The sequence below is a fragment of the Prunus dulcis genome, chromosome 2 (genome assembly GCF_902201215.1).
Source record: "Prunus dulcis chromosome 2, ALMONDv2, whole genome shotgun sequence".
In the NCBI taxonomy this organism is placed as follows: Eukaryota; Viridiplantae; Streptophyta; class Magnoliopsida; order Rosales; family Rosaceae; genus Prunus; species Prunus dulcis.
In genome coordinates, this window is record NC_047651.1 from 14,654,213 (window position 1) to 14,674,050 (window position 19,838).

At 36.0% G+C, this 19,838-nt stretch overlaps 1 protein-coding gene and 1 pseudogene across 1 annotated transcript; both read left to right on the top strand.

Annotated features, from left to right (window-relative positions):
* Positions 1-11,362: 11,362 nt before the first annotated feature.
* On the top strand, positions 11,363-14,194 carry LOC117618217 (receptor-like protein 6). Its single transcript, XM_034347820.1, has one exon. It carries the CDS (start codon positions 11,363-11,365, stop codon positions 14,192-14,194), a length of 2,832 nt encoding a protein of 943 aa, XP_034203711.1.
* Positions 14,195-15,814: 1,620 nt separating this feature from the next.
* The window catches only part of LOC117618218, a 6,210-nt pseudogene continuing 2,186 nt past the window's right edge, over positions 15,815-19,838 (top strand).

Consider the following 19,838-nt stretch of genomic DNA (forward strand, 5'->3'; position numbering starts at 1 on the left):
TTTGTAGTAGTGTGCTCTCCAAAACACGAATCCAATCCATCTGAGTTTGTTCGATTTTTCCAAGCCTGGTAATCGAAGCCTGCCTTGGAACGCGTGCGAAGCCGACCGTTTGTTTTTTTTCTTTTCGAAATTGCCCATCGTGACGTTGCTTTCTAACTGCTGTTTGGTTATGAGGTGGGTCCCACGACTGCCACGTCAGCATTTAACGTCTGACTTTGCGGTCAATGTAATGGCTGGTGTAAATTGATAATATTTCGAAATATTGGGTACGAAATTGATGAAAATAAAACCTTGGGGCCCATTTCAATACTGATACTAAACCTCCAAGGACTAAAGTGTAGTTAACCCTTGTTTCTTTTATTTACTATTGTTCAAAGTGCCAAGCTCCTCAGGAAGTCTTCCTTACAGCAAATTTCCGACCAAAAGCAATTATCCTTGGAAACCAATACTGTACCGTGTACAAACAAAACAATCAATGATGAAACCGAAGAAACGATGAGGAAATCCCCAAAAAAGAGCTGATGCTGAACACGTCCAATACCCATAAATGCATTGCTATTGACTGGAAGTCAAACATGCACGTATATGTTTATTGATCAACCATTTGATCACGTGGCCTGTCCATAAATAGATAGCTCTCCAGCTTTCACTCTCACAGATGATTCTTTAGCTAAGAGTGCACACGAAAAATATCAAGAACATTATGGGCAACGTGTCGATTCACATGCTCTCGAAACTAGTAGTGGTTCTACTACTGTTTCATCTTGTGGTTGCCAACTTTGTAGACTCTTTGCAGCAGCCGTATTGCCATGCCGAGGGCCTTGCTGCAGTTCAAGGAGAGCTTTATTATTGACAAATTTGCTTCACGTTCTAAAGGTGGTCATGGTGGAATTAGAAATTTTTTATTGGATCGACTAGTTAAAGTTATTAGTTTAAAATCTAATGATAATTTTTTTTTTTACTAACAATTTCTATAGTTCTTCTAGAAATAAAAGTATACATTAAACCATATAAATCAAGTTAGTTGTAAACACAAGAAGAAAAAAAAAGAATTAGAGCCATATTATTCACGAAAGGGTGAATTTTATTTTAAAAAATGCTTCTTTTTTGGAGAAATGTTAATAAACTTTGACACCAAATACAAATGTGGAAGACCTTTGACTATGCATATTGGTGTGGTAGGATATGCAATTGTATATTTTATTTATTTATTTATAGTTAAAAATATTAGGCTATTTAATTATTTGTTTTCCCTAAAACCTTCCCTGGGCTGCAGCCCTTGGGCTAGTTTCCCCCCGAAGGTTCTTATCCAAAGTTTCCATCCCTTAAGAGAGGAAGGCTTTATTATGTGGATGACATTGCACCGGATTGTGTTTATCAGGTTCAGGGTACTGTCAGTAAGAAACATAAGAAGATTTGGTTATTGCATCTGCGGTTGGGTCATGTTTCCTTTGGTTATTTGCAATCTTTGATTCTATCTCTATTTAGTGGAGAGTAAAATTTTTTGATTTTCAGTGTGAGGCTTGTATTCTTGCACAAAGTCACCGCACTTTTTGTCTCCCTAGTTTGAATAAAAGCAACCTTCTTCTGATTTAATCCATTCAGATGTTTGGGGTCCATCTCCGATTACTACTATCTTTGGTGTTCAGTGGTTTGTGATCTTCATTGATGATTGTACTCGGTTAACTGGACTTTATGTTATGAAGCATGAAATTGAAGTTGGTTCTTTATTCAAGATTTTTTACCAGATGATTCAAACTCAATATTCCTGTTCGATTAAAGTTGATTGCTTAGATAATGGAGGGGAATTTGTTAACCACACACTTGCAGAATTTTTCACTGAAAAAGGCATTCTCCATGAAACTACGTGTCCGCAGACTTCAGAATAGAATGGTGTGGCTAAACGCAAAAATTTCCATATTCTTAGACTGCCTGAGCTCTCCTTATTGGTGGGGTTGTTCCCTGAACCCTTTGGGGCTGCAACTTTTTAGTATGATATCTACCTTATTGATAATATGCCTTCACGTGTTTTGGGTTTAAAACATCACTCCGGACATTGGCTGCTCATGTTTTTGTTTGTTCCCATCTTAATCTCGCTCACCGGACCAAGTTAGATCTATGTGCCCTCAGCTGTGTCATTGTGGATTTTGCACCTCAGCAAAAAGGTTACCGGTGTTACCATCCCTCTAATCGCCTCTTTTATGTTATCATAGATGTTACGTTTGTGGAGAACGAGATGTTTTTTCTGTTAGACGTGCTCAATCATGTCCTTTAGTGGGAGAATACAATAAAGGAAGTACATAATTAGTTTGAGATACAACATAGTGCACTAGAACAAGGACCAGAAGCAGGTTGTTGACCAATCCAAGCCGAGCAAAAATGAACAACAAAGATCCCGAGCTATATAGCAACGACCCCCCTCTCTTGAACATACCTGCTAATGCTCCATTGAACAGGGATCAGATCTTATTTCTTCTTAAAATATTGTTGAAATTGTGAAAAAATTACATGCACGCTCAAATAAGGGAATACCACCAAACAGATTCTCACTAGAAGGCAAGATGAAATATGTCATTGCTGATTATGTCTCCACACACAGATTTTCTCCTCAAGCTAAAGCATTTGTCAGTTAGATGGAAAGAGTTAAAATTCCTAATAGATTAGAAGAAGCTTTGCAATACCCAAAATGGGTGGAAGCAATGAATGTTGAAAAGGAGGCCTTATAGTAGAATGAAACATGGGAGATATTTCTGTGACCATAACGAAAAAAACTGTTAGATGTCGATGGGCATACACAGTTAAGCACAAAGCTGATGGCACAATAGACATATATAAAGCAAGACTTGTGGCCAAAGGATATACACAGACGTATGGAGTTGATTATCAGGATACATTTGCATTGGTGGCATAAATGAATATGATGTGAGTTCTACTGTCCTTAGCAGCTAATTTAGATTGGTCTCTCAAGCAATTTGATGTGAAGAATGCCTTTCTGCTAATTTAGACGTATGGAGTTTTCATCTTTTCGTAAAGCCAAATACAAAATTCTTTATATTATAAATAACATATAAACAAAATGGAAAGCTTTTAAGATACAATGAAACTGAAGAAAAACAAATTGATAGGTAAGTAAAAACAAAATAAATAATTAGTAAGAATGTGAGTTTGGTACAGTGAAGCACATCAAAGACGGCCTCCCTAAGTACAGGTACTAACGGTCTACAAGACTCCAAGATATAATTCATTGTACACAAACTCAAGATCCGCTATGATCATGTTCATAGACGGATATAGGTATCCAAGTCACATAACCATTGCCCAAAATAATAATATAAGTAGAGAAAGTATATAAAAAGTAGAATATGAGAGAATCAAATTGTGGTGGTGATTGTGGTATGTGATATCCTGATGGTGTATTATGGTTGGTTAAATGTGAATGAGGGGTGGCCTTTTATAGGCATCCAATAACATGTAACCTTCATCACTTTAAACTAGAAAATTAAGTAGAAATAAAATCAGAAAATTAAATATTTATAACCCCCACAATAAATAAAATAAAACAGCCAAAATAATAAATAAAATAAACAGTAAAATTTTAAAACCTTTTTAAAATTCCAACATGCAGGGCAGTTTAACTTTAATTTCTCTAGGTGCTACAAAGTGGCATCGTTCAAATCTTGACATAAAAACCCTCATTGGAGGAAATCCGATCAAGGAAAAAGACACAGCACCACAATACATAAAAAACTATCCATATTTCTGCCATTTTCTAGTAAAAATTGAATCTGTATTGGACACACCACTGAAGTCGTGTGTCAGAAAAAAAACTCTCCTTATCATTCTTCAAAAGCAAAGAAGACTATGAAAACCCTAGCAAACCCTAGCCGCCATTGGAGTTGCTCTAAACCCTAACCGAAAGGAAGGGACTCAAAACGCCATTTAACATATTATTTTTGTTATTATTGATTTAATTTATTTATTTTTATCTTGTCTATTTTGTACTGTTGGCTTTCGGTGAAATGGAAATGGCATTCTGAAAATATTATGGATAAATGTTTCAAAGAGAAAGGGGTAAAGGTCATTTTACGAAGAGGGAAACTTGGCTTTAAAATTTTGAAGATAAAGTGAGTGGAAAAATAGGACAAGTGGGTGGAAATAGTAGCACTCTTTCAAAAAGGCTTATAGGTTTTCAAAAGACCAAAAAAGAAAAACTGTTTATAATGCTTATTTAAAGGCAAATTTAACGGATGAGACCACATTGGCTAACAATCCTAAACACGGGAACTAAATTAGCCAAATTGAAAATACAAGGACTATATTGACCCACGCAGTAAAACACAGGGACTATTTTTACATTTAAGCCAAGATATTAGAGCAAGTCCAGCCATAGAGCCCAGCCCGAGGCAAGGGCAGAAAAAAAAAAAAAGTCCCTCCAGCGTGCAGCCCAAGCCCGAGTTTGGTGTGGGACCCACCAACTCGGGCCAGCCCGAAGGCCAAACCAGCCCCAGGTCCAAAACTCGGTTGCTGACGTCAGCTAGCTACAGTACCGTTACAGTGCCGCTACAGTCCGCTACAGTACCACTAAAAGTCCACGTGTCGCACTCTGAGCTCTCCGATCAGATTTTTTTTCTCCAATCCAACGGCAGCCAATTTTTGTGCAATAAAAAAATGAAAAAAATTGAATTTTTTTAAAAAAAATACTCTTTTTTTTCTATAAATACCAAAAAATTTTCCGATTGAGATATGAATTTTATAATAAATATTGATATGTACGAACCCGAAAATATTATCCGAAAATATTATCTAAATTAATTATTTTTATTAAAACATTTGTGGAAAAAACAAAAAAATGAATAGTAATTGCCATTAGCTAGGGCAACGGGTGGAGACACAATTTACTATTTGCAAGGGCAAACACTATTCATGTGAATAGTGCTTGCCATAGCTCCAGCCTTGCCATGGCTAAAGGCAAATGGGTGGAGTTGCTCTTAATTAGAGTGCTGCATATGTTGCATGTGTTGTTGAAACGAAATTGAAATTGAAACTTTCCAATGTCTCAAATAAGAATATTCCTACTACAGTTGCTGCTGCTAATTGCAAAAGTACAAAATTTAAGTACATCATCCACTCAAAAGACAATGGCCAACTTTCTTTTTTGGTTCCTTTGAACTGTTTGGGTTTATCTTTATACATAATTTGACAAGTTGCTTTGCAGTTTTTTGGTCATGATGAATTTTTCTATGATGACGTGATAATCATTAGGTTGGAAGTTTTTCCTTTACAAAAGATTAGCCAAGCTATATAAAATTTTGGCTATACATTAAATAAGTTTATTACTTTGACTTGGAAAAGTTAACATGTGGAAAGGTGCTTTTGTCCAGAGGGCCTTCTTTCCATCGTGTTCAATATAAGATTTTTTTTTTTATAGTGTTTTAGATCCTTTAGTTTAGCTTCTATTTTTACTTTTGGCTTTGGGCCACTCAAAAGTCAAAGTCAACACTGCACGAGACCTCATAATTCAAAATTCACCCAAAAAAATTTTAACTCCGAAAAAGTCAACGAAAAATGCCACATACTCTTTTGAACATGCACTTTCATTCTATGACATTAAATTTACAATTTGACACAAAGAAAACTTTCATTTCCAAGATCCATATAAAACTTAAAACTTAAAATAGTTACCATATAAGTTTCATGTTTTTCAGTTAAAAAAAAATTATATATATACTAAAGCTCAATCTAACTAAACACTGTTCCTAAGCACAGTATAATGACGGAAATGCCCCTCATTTTACTGTTGTTTTTGTTTTGTTTTCTCTCCGTGACAGTAAATTGACAAAACAGCCCTCAATTAAACATCTTCTTCTGTTCCCTTTTTGCCCCTTCCCTTGCGCTGCGAACGTTTCGTTCGCTCAGAGAAGGCGTCCATTTTCAGTCCATTTCAATAGACACAAATTGCAAGGCAAGGCAATTACTAAGATCTCTTGTGCAAGAAAATGTCTTAAGTCAATTAGTTAAACGTAACCAAGTTCTTACATAAAGCATGAAATTTGGTTGGACTCAAGATTCAAAGGATTGTGAGGGAGATGACTAAAAGACATGCATGCAATGACCACATCTTGCTAAAATAAAAAAATAATAAAATAATAAAATAATAAAAAAGAAGAAGTAAGATGCATATGCGGGACAAGGTATCTAGACTCCATGAAGCAGCCACAAACAAAAGAGAAGTCTAGATACACAAGAGAAACAAACTAGTCACCAACATGAGGAAGAACATGGTCTTCCTTCTTGACCCAAACTTGTTTTACATTTGAAACTTTATGAGACATAGAGATCAACTTAGGAATTTTGACAAGTTTATAAAGAAGATCATTCACTTGAGTTTGAAGTGAATTTCCATTTACTTTCTTGAGATGAACAAAAAACTCTCTTAAAATTCCTAAGCTCAAAACACTTTGGCCTTATGTGTCCTAATGTGCCATAGTGATGGAAAGTAGGAATGAACATTTTTTGGTTTTGGGAAACCAAATTTTGCAAGTGAAGAATGTTTATCTCTTGAGCAAACCACATACTTTACAACTGCATACCCCTTAAAAGATGACACATGAGTCTTAAACTCACTTTCTTTGAAAACTTGAGACTCAATCCTAAGGATATGGCACCTAGGTCGAATGTGTCCTTTCACACCACAATGGTGGCAGGTAGGCACAAAGTTGGATTGTGGAAGAGACAACTTTCCCTTAGAGGCAATATTCATGGAATCGAAACCCAAGTTGAGACCATGAACAAATTTTGGAGCTTTTTGAGTTGACACATCTTTAACAAAGATTGTCTCAAATGATGAAAGTGTAGAAGACTCATCTATATATCCTAAACCTCTTTTATCACCAAACAATTTTCCAAAATTGAGCATTTTATCAATCTTTCCAGCACCACTGGTTAAACCTTGAATCTTTTATTTTTCCAACTCAAGTTTATGTTCCAATCTTATATTTTCAAATTGTAAAGCATCAAAATAATCAGATTGTTTAACCATGTTGTTTTCAAGTGATTTTACCATCTCAAACAAGTTTTGAACCTCAATGTCTTTCTCAAATAACATGCATTGCACAACATAATTTTCAGCCACAAACTTATCATACATGAAAACCTTTTCATGCTCGACTAAGAACTTTTCAAGCTCAAATAAAATCAATCTATGAAGAAGCAAGGATTTGTCATTTTCAAGTACATTCAATTTCTCAATCAAATCAGAATTTTTTGTTTTAAGAGTGCTAACTTTATGATACAATTCATACATGTCAACTTCATTCTCATCTGAGCTATCACTCAACTTCCTTTTGGCCATTTTAGAGTTTCATTCAGTTCATCAAGTTCCTTGACCTTTTCTTCAACTATGTGATTATGTTCTTTGAAATTACATGTTTCATTAAAAACCATATCATACTTTTCACATAGTTCCCTGTATGACTGGTCATCTTGTTCCCCTTATGACTGGTCATCTTGTTTCCCGTATGATAGGTCATCCTGTTTCCCGTATGACAGGTCATCCTATTCCCTGTATGACTGGTCATCCTGCTTATCATCTCCAGACATAGATTCATTTCCTGAATCATATTTTCCTTCCTTAACTACATGAACTCTAGCAAGGCTAGAGTTATGAACAGAACCAACAAGAGCAAAATTATTTGCCTCTTCATAAGATGAAGTGATATAGTCGTTGGAATGATCACTATCATAATCACTCCATTGTGCACTAATTGACTCTTCTCTCCCATTAAACTCTATCATGTGATTATTTGCACATTCCACATCAATGTGACCAGCACCACCACATAGGTAGCACTTTGCAAGACCCTTCAAACTTTTGTCCTCCCTAAAGCCATAAGAGTCCAAAAAATTCATCTCCTTAAAAACTTTGTCTTGAGACACATGTAGATTAACTAGGAAGATTTTGACAATTCCTAGTGACTTTGGTTTTATCTTTGACAACCCTTCTATATTTCTTAATAAACAAGGCAAGCTCATCATGAATGCAAGGAGCAATTTGATCCATTTTTATGTTTGCACACCTAATACCAATTAGCACCTAAAGGATCTCTCTATTTATGTTAAGAGCTGGTGCTCTGATATCAATCGAAATTAGTACTTAGGTGACGAGGGGTAAATTTTACGACACTTAAACAAAACGTAACAATCTTCACACACTTTAAACCTTGACCAAAAACACTTATGACTAGTCAATTGCTAGTCATGAACAACCACAATCAAGAATACACACAAAGCATGCCACAATGTACCTGCAACCTTAGAAGATTACTAGTGACAACCTAGGCACTCAGAAGAACTCGTCAATCTAGGCATCCCCTGTGCTAGCAACAACTATGGTGAAAGTGTGTGAAATCATCATAATCAAGTAAACACTAAAAAATAGATAATGATGACTAGTCAACTACAAGGGCACAAACCCAGAATTCATACGATGACTAGTCAACCACCAAGAACACAAATTCAGAAAAATTTCAGAGATGTAATCAGAAATTGTTCACCCAAAAACCCACCATTGAGAAAAACTGGGGTCATCAACAGACCAGGCAATCCACTAAGTAAAAATGATTATTACAAAGGGACACAAACAAGCTCAAGAAAAACCTAGATCTATTTAGGAAGATGAGCTATACCTCCTTTGCGCAATCTTCTTCTCCAACTTAGCAAAGCTTGAAGCTCAGTGCTTCATGGCAATGAAAACTCCTTCTCTAGCTCATTCATCTCATGGCACTAGCTTGCAAGGTCTAACTCATACAGAAACCAAAATTTGGATTCAAAGGAGAATGACCAATTTCTTCAAGAAACCATACTCTTGAAAAAATCAATCTTGAATCTGACCTAGATATATATGAGAGTGTGTTTGATCTAGCAAGATGAGGCTTTCATATTTCAAATGCAATTTTCAATAAGAAACATTTTGGAAAACTCAAAGATGAAAAATATGAAGGTTACACTTGGGAAAGAAGAGAAAGTTTACAGAGAAGTTTTCCAAAACTTGTCTACAAAAGTGACGGCTGCAAAATGACGAATGTAGCTGTTTTTACACCAAAGAAGTGGGTAGGATCAAACTAGACAAAATAAAATTGTATGTTACATATATAAAAAGGTACGTAACACATTGTCGAAATTATGAAAAAACATACCAAATGTAATAGGCAATAGGCAAATATAACATAAATGACTATTACCCGATTCAAGTCATAAGGGGCAACATTGGAACAAAAAATGAAAATATTACATTATAAAATATTTAAAAATGAATGTAATTCTCTATGGCAAAAGTCAAAGGACTTTGATCAAAGTCACCAAATTCAAGGACTAAACCCAACTCCTCATTAGGAATTTGAATCTATATAAACTTTTCTATTAAAATGACTACACTTTTTAATTCACCAAAAGGATTGAAATACGAAGACTTAAAATTCATTAACTGAATTGAATGACTAAAATGAAATAGGTGCAAAAAGTCGACGGAGATTACCAAAATTAACCCCCTATTATTAATTCACTTGAAGTCCATCGCACATGGTGACGTGCATGTTTGTTACAAAGCCCCAAGGAAAAAAAAAAAAAAAAAAAAAAAGGTTCTGGTAAATTACATATATGCAATTTGTGATATTTTCAATTAAAAAGACCAAGAAACTCCAAGTCAATTTGCAAATCACTTTGGATGCTACCCAGCCCCTCTGTTCAAGTCAAGCACGTATGTATGGACCGATAAAGACATGCAACCAAATAATCATCACAGAATTTTTCATCTTTGGATTAATTACAGTTTAGTATCTTGTCGTTACACTCCAGGAGTGGCTCTGAGGGTGTGCAAGTGGTGCCACCGCACAAGGCCCCTGATTTTTAAGGGGCCCCGATTTTTTTATTTATATAATATATGTTTAACAAATGTTATATATATACCGAGTGAGCAAATTGTTGACACAAAAACGTTCCTGCTTGTATTGGTTTGCAAGGCCTCAACTTCTATTCAGGGCACGATTTCAAAACCCACTTGTGTTAAAGGCTTGTCCAATGTCAACACCAACATTCAAAATCCCAATTACTTTCACAACCACAAACTGAAATTTCAATTTTGTCGTTAGGAGTAGGACAAAATTGAAATAATTAATGATGTCCCTATCTTCTTATTCAGCAGAAACTTCTCTTCAGATGACTTAAGGATACGAACAGTGGCATTGCATATACTTGAAGGGAAAATATTTATTGACGTATTGATCAATAAAGAAGTATTTTAAGACTCCAGATGATTTAAGTCAAGAACTCGGATCTGAATAAACAAGTGTAAATGCAACCAAATATTCATTACAGAAAATTCCATCCTTGCAATTATGTCAATTCGAAACAAAAGAAAAAGGGTTCCTGTCAATTGCATATATTCAATTTCTGATATTTTCAATTAAAAAGACCAAGAAACCTCTCAATTTACCATTTTTTTTTCTTTGCTTCAAATTGACAACAGTGGTTCTTATTTTCAAAGATGGAATTTTCTGTCATTTGCATGTGAAAACACCACGCCTCAAGTTTTATTATTATTTCCAATCAGTTCTTTATTGATCAAAATGTCAATAAATATTCTCTTGATGAAGATGGTTAATTCGGAGTAATATTAAATAGTAATTGGCAATGCCATTTGATCATGCCAGTCCATAAATAGATAGCTCTTTCACTTTCATAGATGGTTATTTAGCTTAAGAGGGCAAAGAAAAAATATTTTAAAACATTGGCAATACAAGGGCAATGCTCAATAACTGAATATGAAAATCTTGCACTGGCTCAAAAACGAACGCCCCAAATGCTAAGGGCTGGGTGGTGCTGCATCATCCATGCTGAACCCAAGTTGAAGATATACAGAGGAGAGACCGCTCTTATGCTTGCCACATCACCAATTTAATAGACATCAAATTTAATAACAATTTGACTTGAAGTTTCGTGGTCTTTCTAATTGAAAATATCAGACATCGAATTAATCATATGTAATTGACAGAGAATCGTTTTTTTCAACTTTTAATTGCAAGGATAGAATTTTCTGTGATGATTATTTGTTTGCATTTACACTTTAATATCGTGAGTTCTTGATTTTGTCACCTCATGCCAGTCCATAAATAGATACTTGACACGTGTATTATCCCATCACTTCTACATTGATCAAAATGTCAAATAATATTAAATAGTTAGTTGACACGTGTACGCTATTGCTAAGCCATTTGATCATGCCAGTCCATAAATAGATAGCACTCTAGCTTTAACTTTCATACACGATTCTTTAGCAAAGAGTGCAAACAAAAGATATAAAAATATTATGGGGATTCACCTGTCGATTCACATGCTCTCGAAACTACTAGTTCTGTTGTTGTTTCATCTTGTGGTTGCAAACTTTGTAGACACTTTGCAGCAGTTATCTTGCCATGCCGAGGAGAGCTCTGCCCTGCTGCAGTTCAAGGAGAGCTTTATTATTGACAAATCTGCTTCACGTTATGACGGTGCTTATCCAAAGGTTTCATCATGGAAACCAGCTGGAGGAGGAAATATCAGTTGCTGCTCGTGGGATGGCGTGGAGTGTGACGAGATGACGGGTCATGTTATTGGCCTTGATCTCAACAGCAGTTATCTCTATGGCTTTTTTGACTCCAATAGTAGCCTGTTCAGCTTGGTGCATCTTCGAAGGTTAAGACTCTCTGACAATAACTTCACTTACTCTCAAATTCCATCTAGCATAAGAAACTTTCCAAGCCTCACTCATCTTGACCTCTCTTTCTCTGTCTTTTCTGGTCAAGTCCCATCTGAAATCTCACACTTGTCCAAGTTGACATACCTTAATCTGTCTGGCAATTTTGAAGGACCTTCTTATGATCATTACGGATTGTTGAAACTTCAACCATCCGATATGAGAAGTCTGGTTCAAAATTTAACTAATCTAGAAACTCTCTCTCTTAGTTTCATTAACATATCTTCGATCATACCTGTTTCCTTGACAAATTTATCATTTTTGACATCCCTTACCCTCATGAAATGTGATCTGTTTGGCGAATTCCCAGTGAGAATTTTCAGTCTACAGAACTTAAAAGTTCTTAGTGTGAGATACAACCAAGATCTCACTGGATATTTTCCTGAATTTAATCAAAGTAGTCCTCTCGTGGTACTGAAAGTTGCGTTTACTAGGTTTTTCGGACAAATACCTTCCTCGTTTGAAAAGCTTAATTCATTGCAAGAGTTGGATGTAGCTCAATGCAATTTTTCAGAAGGGTTGGTTCCATCTGCACTTGGTAATCTCAGACAACTCACTTATCTAGACATTTCAGCGAACAGATTTGGAGGTCCAATTCCTGATTCTTTGGCAAACCTTACCCAATTGACCGTGTTTCGAGTTAGTACGAGTTCTTTAACTGGTCCAATTCCATCTTGGCTAGGTAACTTTAGCGAACTAGTTTACCTAGATTTTGCTTTTAATCAGTTGAGTGGTTCAATTCCAGCCTCATTTTCCAATCTCATCAATCTCGAGATCCTTTATCTACATGCAAATAACCTGAGTGGTGTAGTGGATTTTCAAATGTTTGAGAAGCAACAAAATCTGTACCAACTCCAGTTGAGTTGGAACAATTTTGAATTTGTTGCTGAATCCAATATTATGAATGCAACTGTTCGACAGTTCACCGTTCTGGGTTTGAGTTCATGCAATTTAAAAGAGGTCCCATATTTCCTAAGAAATCAAACAATGATGGAGCGGTTGGATATGGGAGGAAACCAAATCCATGGCGAGCTACCAAACTGGATGTGGAACATAGGCAAGGAAACTCTGGTATTCCTGGACATTTCTGGAAACTTAATTTCAGGAGAATTTCCAGCTGTCTTTCCCTGGGTTAACCTAATATGCTTGAGGCTTTCGGTCAACAATTTTCATGGACGATTACCGATCCCTCCACCATCCCTGGAAGAATATGGAGCTGACAGCAACAATTTTACTGGAGAAATTTCACCATTGCTTTGCAATATGAGTTCTCTTCGGTTCCTTGACGTGTCAAAAAATAACTTGAGTGGCATGCTTCCTCAGTGTCTCGGAAACTTTAGTGATGGTCTAATCCTTTTACTTCTTGGAAGCAACTCTTTTCAGGGCATAATGCCTCAATCATACAACAACGGAAGCAATTTGCAGATGATTGATGTTAGTCATAACCAATTGGAGGGGCAATTACCGAGGTCATTGGCGAATTGTGTGAAACTTGAGTATCTGGTTCTGTCAAACAATCAATTCAGTGATGTTTTCCCCATTTGGTTGGGGACTCTCCCAGAGTTAAAACTTTTGGCAATGCGCCATAATCGCTTCAACGGTGTAATAGGACAGTCTAGAACAAATGTTGACTTCCCCAAGTTACGCATTCTTGATTTGTCTTACAACAATTTCACAGGTGAGATTCCACCTTTGTTTCCAGATATTACTGTAAACAAGTCAACATACATGTATACACGAGTAGCCTATGACTTCAATGGTTTTTATGTTGGGCGGAGTGTTGATTACTCAATCACATTAGCAATTAAAGGTTTGGATTTGTACTATTCAAAGGTTCGAGAAGGGTTTGCAGCCATTGATATCTCAAACAACAAATTTGAAGGTAAAATTCCAGAATTCATCGGGAACCTTAAGGAGCTTCGCTCACTCAATATTTCCAGCAACATTCTCACTGGTTCTATTCCATCATCCTTGGGGAACTTAAGGAATCTTGAATCGTTGGACCTTTCACAGAACAAGCTGTCAGGACAGATCCCCCAACAACTGACGAGGCTTACATTCCTTGGGAACTTTGATGTGTCTTACAACAATCTCACAGGTCCTATACCGCAAGGTACCCAACTTACTTCATTGAATAGCACTTCATATGAGGGAAACCCAGGATTGTGTGGAGATCCATTACCAAAATGCGGAAATCAAGAGGCCCCTCAACCGCCACCTTCAACTGAAGAAGACAGTGATTCAGGCTCAACTCGAATGCTTGAATTTGATTTGAAATTTTGTTTGGCTGGAATTGGAAGTGGGTTTGTAGTGGGAGTGGTTCTTGCGGATGTCGCCATCACAAGAAGGCAGGAGTTGTTTCTTAAGATCGTTGGAATGGTTAGGCTAAAGATATGGAAAAGGTAGAGTGGGGATGCAGAAATTCAGTGTGTTATAAAGTCAAGCATTTGGAGTAGTTTTCTTGTTTTTTCTTCCTTCTCCTTCCATGTAACCGTGCTCTATCTTTGGAGTTGTCCTGTGGGTAGAGTGGGGGATGTAGAAGTATAGTTGGGTCATGCATTTGGAGTTGTTCTATTGTTTTTCCTTCCTTGTGCTTCCAGGAAACATTGCTCTGTCTTTCTAGTTGTACTTGTGGTTATGCTAATTAATGCAAATAAAGGTGTTAGAATGTTGCATGTTTTTCTTTATTTGGATTTTCTGCATTCATAATGTTTTTCTTTATGTAATAAAATGATTTTAATCATTAATTGAGCACAGAGTACATTGGATGAAATGAAATTGAAGCTTTCCAAAGCCTCAGATGAATAGTTGCTGCTAATTGCAAAAGAGCAAAGTGTACATTGTGTGCAATTCAATCACCCGCACCCTAACCCAATGCACCTCTCCCCCCCGAATCCCTTCATTCCTATCTCTCCTATTTATTTTCTCTTCATTTCAAAATGCCTAAACCCTCATAATCAAATGCCTAAACGATTTCCTTGAATTTTGACTTAATTAAAAAATGAACATGGTGGAGTAAGCACCATATTTATTTTGCTTTACCGCCATGCAACTTCTTTATTGTGAGCTCTTGACTTTTCTAGAACTTTTTATAACAAATGAGCATTAGTTTTTCAACAGAAAATTAGTCTCGATATGTCATTGCTCAATAATTTGAGTCCAATCTATAAGTTCTAGCTCTCTCACTTTACCTTTCAAGCATGCTTAGCTAACAAAGATCAACAAATTTGATTAGCAAGAAAAAATATCATGGGGTTACCCCTGAGCTTTTTTAATGTGTCCATTTCCAAGCTTTCGAAAGTAGTTCTGCTGTTCTTTCATCTTGTGGTTGCGAACTCTTTATACTCTTCGCAGCAGCAGCAGTTGTCTCTACGGCTCTATCAGTTCCAACAGCAGCCTCTTCAGTCTTGTTCATCTGCAGAGACTAAACCTCGCTGATAATTACTTCAATTACTCTCTAATTCCCACTAAAATTAGGAATTTGCCAAAGCTCACTTATCTAAACCTATCTGTCTCTTCTGTCTTTTCTGGTCAAGTCCCAACTGAAGTTTCACAGTTGTCCAAGTTATACCTGCACTGTAACCAACTTCAGCCCTGAATTATACTTAGAGATTGTATCCTCTTTGTCTAATGATTGCTCTGTTTTCATTTTGTGAGAAAATTTTGCCAATTCTGTCTTCTGAACTGACTTCCACTTTGGAATTATACTTAGAGATTTTATCCGATGTAAGTATTTCACACCATATGAAATATTAGTCAAACGAAATTGAAACCTAATTATCGAGCTCGAAACTGAAACTTCCGTGTACACAACACAAAGACATGTTCTGCAATTTCACAGCTCTGGTTTTAGATTACACTTGACTTGCCATACACTCTCTTCTCAATATATTTCTTTTTTCCCTTGTCATGATATTGTAATTAGCTGGTGATCTAAAACTGTGTTTTGTGCTTAAGTATTTCATAAGTAAATACCGATTTCTAAGCTCTTGTTTCTGGCTCAGCCACTGAAGGAGAGAATCGTACATGGACATTGGAGACCTCACAGTTACCTCGAAGGAGGAGCAAATGGCTGCCAAGCTACCTATCCCTGGCAAGCGAAATATCCTGATCACCAGTGCCTTGCCTTACGTCAACAATGTCCCCCATCCCAGCAATATCATTGGCTGTATTTATCTGCTCTTTATTTTGTTTCCTTCTAATTTTTCGGGAACCAAAACAGATTCTTGAAATTAATTCATGTATTCTTAGATCATTTTAATTCATGTGTTCTTTTTAATGTGTTGGTCAGGTGTGTTGAGTGCCAATGTCTTTGCACGCTACTGCTGTCTTCGAGGCTACAATATGGTATATGTATGTGAAACTGATGAGTATGGCACAGCGACGGGGACCAAAGCTATGGAAGAGAAGTGTAGCCCCGAACAGATTTGTGACAAGTAAATTTTTCCGTAAAATTTATATAATTTGGTAAACTTAACTTCTATTTATTGTGTGCGATTTATTGAAATTTATTTCAAATGGTTATATTCTTGTAGATATCGTTTATTTGTCAAAAAGATTGGAGTAAATAGACCACACCCGGGGGGTGTTGGCCAAAGGCCCTCCGATGCCTAAGTTAGTTCGAGTGGTACGGAGTTGTATGTATGGTGTGAACCGGATGGCCGGAGTCGTGTGTGGTAGCCGGAGCCGTGTGGAGAAAATATGGAGAGTGGAGAGGGAGGGAAAGCTTCAGGTATTTTTCTCGAGTATTAGGAGTAGGTTTAGATGTACCTTGAATGATGAATGAGGTCGTCTATTTATAGGAGCCTCGGGGCTAGGATTTTGTAGAGAATATGTTGAGTTTATTCTCTACCCAAATTCGTAGGGATCGAGTCAGACTTAGATAATATATGAATTAAATGATATTATCTCATTCTATGAAGATAATATCTGAATTAATGATATTATCTTCTCTTTATTAGGATAATATCTGAATTAATGATATTATCTTATTAAATAAAGATAATATCATATTAATTAAGATATTTATCCCAATTAATTAATTAGCCAATAAACTGGTTCAATTAATTAATTTAAGAGATAATCTTCTTTTCCACGTGGCATGCTGTGATTGGAGACGAAAATATTTGCTCCCACACTTATGTCCATGTATTGCGATTGAGTTATGTTTAAAATGTATTTCTATAATTTATTTTAACTTGAATTTGTACTGTAATTCAGCTTTACTGTGACACATGCAAACGGTTCTTAGCCGATAGACTTGTGGAGGGGACATGCCCGACTCAAGGTTGTGACTATGCTTCTGCACAAGGAGATCAATGTGAATACTCTGGAAAGATTTTGAATCCAACAGAACTAAAAGATCCTAAATGCAAGGTATATATTTTTTTCATATCCTTTGTGAGAGAGGTTTTTTGTTTTTTCATTTCTCACATATAACATTAAATGGCGACGCAGTATTGTTACAATCTTATATTTCTCACTTTTGCCCATTGGAAGCAGGTGTGTAAGACAACTCCACGAATTCGTGATACAAATCACTTGTTTCTAGAACTTCCTTTGCTCAAAGATAAACTGGAAGAGTATCAATAAAACATCAGTCGTTGGGTCTTGGAGCCAAAATGCTATTCAAGGGACAGATGCATGGCTCAAAGAGGGACTTAAACAACGATGTATTACTAGAGATCTAAAGTGGGGGGTTCCAGATCCACATGATAACTTCAAGGACAAGGTTAATACTACACTTATGCTCACTACTACAAAAAGTGAAAAACACGACCAGAAAACAACGACGGTCTAAGTAAAAACCGCCGTGGTTTCTAAAAAGACGACGGTTCTAAAAACACCGTCGTGTAATACCACCTTAGACAACTAAAAAATGGAGATTCAAATGGCTGTTCAAAAACAACGACGTACCTAATTAAACAACCGACGCCTATTTGAAACAGATTTCCGCAGAGTAAAATCAAAGCCAACAAAGAACGGCAGAAGTTATGAATCGACCGACGTAGAAAATAAAGACGACGATTTCAATAAAAGCCGCCGTTTTTACTCATAAAATAACACGACGAGGTTTTCGTATAATACGCCGTATAATTACAAACAAATCCACGGCTTTAAAATAAAAAATATCGCCGTATTAAAATAATTTAAAACGACGGAAAATATAAATATATCGACGTCATTATCATATAGTTCTACGACGTTATCTTTAAATTGTACTATAAAATTTAACGTCGTATTTATTCATTTTATACGTCGTACATTTAATTTAAACCGTCGCCTTAATAAGAATTTTTGTTAACAATTTTTTTCTTTGATTTTCTTATCCTACGTCGGTAGATCTACTTAATGACAAGAATTGAAATAACCACGACGGTTTATATAGAAACCCGCCGACATAATCAGATTTTTCTGAGAACCCAAGGGTTACGAAATCTTACCAGATGGAACTCTGTTCCACATCATAATCTTAACAGATGACACAGATTTGCAATCAGAGAGACAATTTTTTGAAGTTGATGATGTGTGTGCGTTTGTGTATCTATAAATATTATACCTAACGTCGTTGCAAATTTGCAATCAGAGAGACAATTTTCAACGACGGTTATATTATACCTAACGACGTTTAAAAAACAAATCAACGTCGCTCAACAAATATATTACGTCGTCTTAGTCTTACTTAAGACGACTAAAAACGTCAACAGTAATTCAAAAACAGTCGTTGTTTTTATACTCTTATTTTTTTTAAATCTGTCATCCAAAAAAAAAAATTTACATATTCCAGAACATTAATTTCCTTCATTTTAAATTTCTTTGATTTTCAGATTTCTTCATTCCAGCACATCTGATCTTCAGATTTCCTTGAGAAGCGAACTTTCCTTCGATAGCGAGTGGAGGCACTAAGTGTCCTATCAGGCTTGATCAAGGAAGTGAGAAGGCTAGTTGACAAGCTTCTTCTTGTGGACATAGATTTGATGCGAGTAAGCTAAATTTCTCTTTGAGAAAGACATCCAAATTATTGTCTTTGAGATGTGAGAGACAGTGTCTCTGAGAGAGTAAGAACCTGGAACCCTAAATGTAAACCAAAATGAATGAAAGTGACAAATTTATAGAATAAATTTTTAAAACCAACGGCGGTCCTTACAAAAAACCGCCGTTTAAATTGTACAATCAACGTCAGTAAAACCGACGTAAATTACTACGACGGTACCTACAACAATACTGTCGTATTTATTTACCACGTCCGGAGTTAAATTTACCGTCGTAGTATTTAATTTATACGTCGTAGTTATATGTAACCGCCGTATTATTTTTTTGAAATGGTTTTATATATAAGCAACTTTTCGTCTGCCTGACTTACACATGCACTGTTTCCAAACCCGATTAAAAATTTCAATCTTCCAGAGAAAACTTTTTGTCTTCCTCTCATCGTCTTCTTCTTTCCAAGTTTTTGTCAGAGCACTGTCAGAGTATCTCATCGTCTTCCTCTCGTCTTCTTCGTCGTCTCTGAACTTAAACATCGTCTTCCTCTTGCTTTCATTGCACGCAAAAGGTAAGCTTTCATTTTCACTATTTTGGTTACTGTTTTGCATGCTCATACGCTTTTTGTTTGAAAAATCTTTTTACCTTTTTTCTGGCCAAAATCATTTTACTTCTTTCCAAGTTTGATAAAATATACAGACAAAGAGGGAAAGTTTCCAACTTTGAAGACAACTACCTCAACTAAATAAGACGACGGTATTTCTTATTTACGTGGTTAAATATGTAGACCACGACGGTTCGTCAGTCGTTCTAGCGTCGTCTGAAAATTGAAAAAGTTGTTTTTAAAATAAAGTCTTTTTTTATTTGCTTGTTTAATTGCAGGTTTGATTTCTCTGAACAATGGTTTTTGTTTTTCCCTAATTTGATAAAATATAAAGAAAAAGAAAGTAGGGTTGGTATCTAATATAGACGACAATATATCTTATTGTTTTACGTCGTGTGAATGTTAATACCACGACGGTTTATTACTATTGACGTCGTATGAACATAAATACCACGACGTTAT